Source organism: Hyperolius riggenbachi, chromosome 2 (genome assembly GCF_040937935.1).
Source record: "Hyperolius riggenbachi isolate aHypRig1 chromosome 2, aHypRig1.pri, whole genome shotgun sequence".
Lineage (NCBI taxonomy): Eukaryota > Metazoa > Chordata > Amphibia > Anura > Hyperoliidae > Hyperolius > Hyperolius riggenbachi.
This window is the reverse complement of record NC_090647.1, coordinates 540,251,970-540,258,685: the sequence shown is the minus strand read 5'-3', so window position 1 is coordinate 540,258,685 and position 6,716 is coordinate 540,251,970. Positions and strand designations below refer to the sequence as shown.

General features: G+C 43.9%; 1 protein-coding gene across 2 annotated transcripts in view; it reads right to left on the bottom strand.

Moving 5' to 3' along the window:
- Window positions 1–214: 214 nt before the first annotated feature.
- The window catches only part of LOC137545086 (uncharacterized), a 77,945-nt gene continuing 71,443 nt past the window's right edge, over window positions 215–6,716 (bottom strand). For both annotated transcript variants that reach the window (XM_068266195.1, XM_068266196.1), the window contains one exon: window positions 215–1,031. In XM_068266195.1, the coding sequence (XP_068122296.1) occupies window positions 762–1,031 (270 nt within the window). In that variant the 3' untranslated portion in view covers window positions 215–761. The remainder of the gene's footprint in view (window positions 1,032–6,716) is intronic.

The following is a 6,716-nucleotide window of genomic DNA, read 5'->3' as shown; positions in this document are numbered from 1 at the left end:
CTGCAGCCAAAGAGATCAGCAGGACTGCCAGGCAACTGGTATTGTTTAAAAGAAAACATCCATATCCCTCTCAGTTTAGGTTCCCTTTATGTGTGTCATCCCAGAGCAAAGCCACTCACTTTGTGGTACACATATGATCCTAACTGGCCTACAGAAACCATAACGCTGCATTATTAAATGCACTGCCGGGCTACACAATTAATGAGACTATTAATTAACTCATTTTGGTATGATATTATTATTATTGACCGATTATCTCATGCATTGTATATACATGCAAAAAAAACACGTCTCTTGAAAAAAAGCTTACATTCATGTGTCACACAGAAGTATCCATGTCACAGACAATAATAAAAAAGTGATAGTTCTTAGTACAAACTCCTGGATCTCATAACTTAGAAGAAGTCAAAGGCTTCTGTTTGTCAAAGTTTACATGATGTTCTTTGGAAGAACAGAAGCAGGAACAGGAAGTCCATCATGAAAGGTAGTCCAACTGTCCCACCAACTTCATTGTTATACAATCAATTCTGTATTGACCTAAACTGGTCTATCTTAGGTTCATGATGATGATTGTACCCAAAGTTATTTGCTGAAGGAAGGAAAGACATTGAGAACATGTTCATAACTCCATAGATGGCACCTTGTTTTGAAAAGAAGCCACAGTAGATATATCTTTGGTATAGTAGATTGGTCTGAAGGACTCATCTGTTGGACCTCTACAGAACTCCTAGTCGCACAATTGTTTTTTAAATTATTCCACATTATTTCACACGCACAGTTGCATATTCAACGTCGCCTCCCTGTTCTTCAAATTGGAAAAACATCTTTTTGGCATCATGGTTTAAATCCGCATAGACAATAGAGTCTTCCTCTGGAGAAAGAGGGGTCCTAGACTGATAGCAAAGGTGGGCGTTATCATAAGTGGTTTCAGTGAGGACTGTAGTGACCTCCTGGCCTGGTGGGCCTGAAGCCCCTGAAAGTTTTCTCTCCAGGCACTTCTCAGGATCTGTTGGTGAAGCTACAAAACGTACCTGCAAAAAAAAAATTAGTCATTTCCTAATGTGAAAAATGTGCATTTTTTGAAATTTTTTCAACCATTGTCAAGTCCTGATTCACAAAAAAAGAGAAACATTATTCAATGCCTTTTTTTGAACATTTCACATTGCTTACTACCCTTGACACCTGGGGCTTGATTCACTAAGCCGTGATAACTCATATCACGGCTGTTTTCATGTGCATTTTTGTGTTTACGATTGCGCGCAATCGCAAATTTTTGCGTGAAAACTAAAATGTGCGAGAAAACGTTATGAGTTATCACGGTTTAGTGAATCAAGCCCCTGATATTTTCAGTGACGGTATAGTTCCATTAAAATGAATGTGGCTCCCAGCACTATACAGCAAAAAAATCTGACAAGGCCCACATGAGATGGCCTATGGCCTGCACCAAGTTTACACACTTGGCTGTTTAATCTCAGCTTGATATTCTTGGCGCTGATCTCCCAGGTGCAGAGATTTTGTTCTTTTCTATATCATTAGACTATTGGAGGGATTTTTTAGGCAAGAGGGTTATTTTTAGAGAACTTCTTTTAAGATTTGAAGGGGGTTGTGTTGGCACACTATAAAGGGAGGGTGTTATAGTTGGTTTGGAAGGTGAATAGTATGTATTTAATGCCAGTGGGATATGCTACGTCCGAGAGGGCATACATTTAATATAGGCAGTGGGTAAAATGGGCGCATGCTAAAATGGAGTAGTAGAATACTGGTAATAATAGCGACATTTTTCTATCCCTGTATAATCCTATTCTCACACTGACCCTCCCTTATCTATGCCTAATACCAACTTCCACTCACCTGCTCCTAACACTAACCCTATCTATGCCTAATACCAACTTCCACTCACCTGCTCCTAACACTAACCCTATCTATGTCTAATACCAACTTCCCCTCACCTGCTCCTAACACTAACCCTATCTATGCCTAACACTAACTTCCCCTCACCTGCTCCTAACACTAACCCTATCTATGCCTAATACCAACTTCCTCTCACCTGCTCCTAACACTAACCCTATCTATGCCTAATACCAACTTCCTCTCACCTGCTCCTAACACTAACCCTATCTATGCCTAATACCAACTTCCCCTCACCTGCTCCTAACACTAACCCTATCTATGCCTAATACCAACTTCCACTCACCTGCTCCTAACACTAACCCTATCTATGCCTAACACTAACTTCCCCTCACCTGCTCCTAACACTAACCCTATCTATGCCTAATACCAACTTCCCCTCACCTGCTCCTAACACTAACCCTATCTATGCCTAATACCAACTTCTCCTCACCTGCTCCTAACACTAACCCTATCTATGCCTAATACCAACTTCCACTCACCTGCTCCTAACACTAACCTCTCCCCTATGTATGCCTAATACCAACTTCCCCTCACCTGCTCCTAACACTAACCCTATCTATGCCTAATACCAACTTCTCCTCACCTGCTCCTAACACTAACCTCTCCCCTATGTATGCCTAATACCAACTTCCCCTCACCTGCTCCTAACACTAACCCTATCTATGCCTAATAACAACTTCTCCTCACCTGCTCCTAACACTAACCTCTCCCCTATGTATGCCTAATACCAACTTCCCCTCACCTGCTCCTAACACTAACCCTATCTATGCCTAACACTAACTTCCCCTCACCTGCTCCTAACACTAACCCTATCTATGCCTAATACCAACTTCCCTCTCACCTGCTCCTAACACTAACCCTATCTATGCCTAATACCAACTTCCACTCACCTGCTCCTAACACTAACCCTATCTATGCCTAACACTAACTTCCCCTCACCTGCTCCTAACACTAACCCTATCTATGCCTAATACCAACTTCCCCTCACCTGCTCCTAACACTAACCCTATCTATGCCTAATACCAACTTCTCCTCACCTGCTCCTAACACTAACCCTATCTATGCCTAATACCAACTTCCACTCACCTGCTCCTAACACTAACCCTATCTATGCCTAATACCAACTTCCACTCACCTGCTCCTAACACTAACCTCTCCCCTATGTATGCCTAATACCAACTTCCCCTCACCTGCTCCTAACACTAACCCTATCTATGCCTAATACCAACTTCTCCTCACCTGCTCCTAACACTAACCTCTCCCCTATGTATGCCTAATACCAACCTTCCCTCACCTGCTTCTAACACTAACCCTATCTATGCCTAATACCAACTTCCCCTCACCTGCTCCTAACACTAACCCTATCTATGCCTAATGCCAACTTCCACTCACCTGCTCCTAACACTAACCCTCCCCTATCTATGCCTAACACTAACTTCCCCTCACCTGCTCCTAACACTAACCCTCCCCTATCTATGCCTAACACTAACTTCCCCTCACCTGCTCCTAACACTAACCCTCCCCTATCTATGCCTAATACTAACTTCCCCTCACCTGCTCCTAACACTAACCCTATCTATGCCTAACACTAACTTCCCCTCACCTGCTCCTAACACTAACCCTCCCCTATCTATGCCTAACACTAACTTCCCCTCACCTGCTCCTAACACTAACCCTATCTATGCCTGCCTAATACCAACTTCCCCTCACCTGCTCCTAACACTAACCCTATCTATGCCTAATACCAACTTCCACTCACCTGCTCCTAACACTAACCCTACCTATGTCTAATACCAACTTCCCCTCACCTACTCCTAACACTAACCCTATCTATGCCTAATACCAACTTCCACTCACCTGCTCCTAACACTAACCCTATCTATGCCTAATACCAACTTCCACTCACCTGCTCCTAACACTAACCCTATCTATGCCTAATACCAACTTCTGCTCACCTGCTCCTAACACTAACCCTATCTATGCCTAATACCAACTTCTCCTCACCTGCTCCTAACACTAACCCTATATATGCCTAATACCAACTTCCACTCACCTGCTCCTAACACTAACCCTATCTATGCCTAACACTAACTTCCCCTCACCTGCTCCTAACACTAACCCTATATATGCCTAATACTAACTTCCCCTCACCTGCTCCTAACACTAACCCTATCTATGCCTAATACCAACTTCCCCTCACCTGCTCCTAACACTAACCCTCCCCTATCTATGCCTAACACTAACTTCCCCTCACCTGTTCCTAACACTAACCCTATCTATGCCTAATACCAACTTCCACTCACCTGCTCCTAACACTAACCCTATCTATGCTAATACCAACTTCCACTCACCGGCTCCTAACACTAACCCTATCTATGCCTAATACCAACTTCTGCTCACTTGCTACTAACACTAACCCTATCTATGCCTAATACCAACTTCCACTCACCTGCTCCTAACACTAACCCTATATATGCCTAATACTAACTTCCCCTCACCTGCTCCTAACACTAACCCTATCTATGCCTAATACCAACTTCCCCTCACCTGCTCCTAACACTAACCCTCCCCTATCTATGCCTAACACTAACTTCCCCTCACCTGCTCCTAACACTAACCCTATCTATGCCTAATACCAACTTCCCCTCACCTGCTCCTAACACTAACCCTATCTATGCCTAATACCAACTTCCACTCACCTGCTCCTAACACTAACCCTATCTATGCCTAATACCAACTTCCCCTCACCTGCTCCTAACACTAACCCTATCTATGCCTAATACCAACTTCCACTCACCTGCTCCTAACACTAACCCTATCTATGCCTAATGCCAACTTCCACTCACCTGCTCCTAACACTAACCCTATCTATGCCTAATACCAACTTCCACTCAACTGCTCCTAACACTAACCCTATCTATGCTAATACCAACTTCTCCTCACCTGCTCCTAACACTAACCCTATATATGCCTAATACCAACTTCCACTCACCTGCTCCTAACACTAACCCTATCTATGCCTAACACTAACTTCCCCTCACCTGCTCCTAACACTAACCCTATATATGCCTAATACTAACTTCCCCTCACCTGCTCCTAACACTAACCCTATCTATGCCTAATACCAACTTCCCCTCACCTGCTCCTAACACTAACCCTCCCCTATCTATGCCTAACACTAACTTCCCCTCACCTGTTCCTAACACTAACCCTATCTATGCCTAATACCAACTTCCACTCACCTGCTCCTAACACTAACCCTATCTATGCTAATACCAACTTCCACTCACCGGCTCCTAACACTAACCCTATCTATGCCTAATACCAACTTCTGCTCACTTGCTACTAACACTAACCCTATCTATGCCTAATACCAACTTCCACTCACCTTCTCCTAACACTAACCCTATATATGCCTAATACTAACTTCCCCTCACCTGCTCCTAACACTAACCCTATCTATGCCTAATACCAACTTCCCCTCACCTGCTCCTAACACTAACCCTCCCCTATCTATGCCTAACACTAACTTCCCCTCACCTGCTCCTAACACTAACCCTATCTATGCCTAATACCAACTTCCCCTCACCTGCTCCTAACACTAACCCTATCTATGCCTAATACCAACTTCCACTCACCTGCTCCTAACACTAACCCTATCTATGCCTAATACCAACTTCCCCTCACCTGCTCCTAACACTAACCCTATCTATGCCTAATACCAACTTCCACTCACCTGCTCCTAACACTAACCCTATCTATGCCTAATGCCAACTTCCACTCACCTGCTCCTAACACTAACCCTATCTATGCCTAATACCAACTTCCACTCACCTGCTCCTAACACTAACCCTATCTATGCTAATACCAACTTCCACTCACCTGCTCCTAACACTAACCCTATCTATGCCTAATACCAACTTCTGCTCACTTGCTACTAACACTAACCCTATCTATGCCTAATACCAACTTCTCCTCACCTGCAGCTAACACTAACCCTATCTATGCCTAATACCAACTTCCACTCACCTGCTCCTAACACTAACCCTATCTATGCCTAACACTAACTTCCCCTCACCTGCTCCTAACACTAACCCTATCTATGCCTATTGCCTAATACCAACTTCCCCTCACCTGCTCCTAACACTAACCCTATCTATGCCTAATACCAACTTCCACTCACCTGCTCCTAACACTAACCCTGTCTATGCCTAATACCAACTTCCCCTCACCTGCCCCTAACACTAATCCTATCTATGCCTAATACCAACTTCTCCTCACCTGCTCCTAACACTAACCCTATCTATGCCTAACACTTACTTCACCTCACCTGCTCCTAACACTAACCCTATCTATGCCTAATACCAACTTCCCCTCACCTGCTCTAACACTAACCCTATCTATGCCTAACACTAACTTAACCTCACCTGCTCCTAACACTAACCCTATCTATGCCTAATACCAACTTCTCCTCACCTGCTTCTAACACTAACCCTATCTATGCCTAATACCAACTTCCACTCACCTGCTCCTAACACTAACCCTATCTATGCCTAATACCAACTTCTCCTCACCTGCTCCTAACACTAACCCTATCTATGCCTAATACCAACTTCCACTCACCTGCTCCTAACACTAACCCTATCTATGCCTAATACCAACTTCCACTCACCTGCTCCTAACACTAACCCTATCTATGCCTAATACCAACTTCTCCTCACCTGCTCCTAACACTAACCCTATCTATGCCTAATACCAACTTCTCCTCACCTGCTCCTAACACTAACCCTATATATGCCTAATAC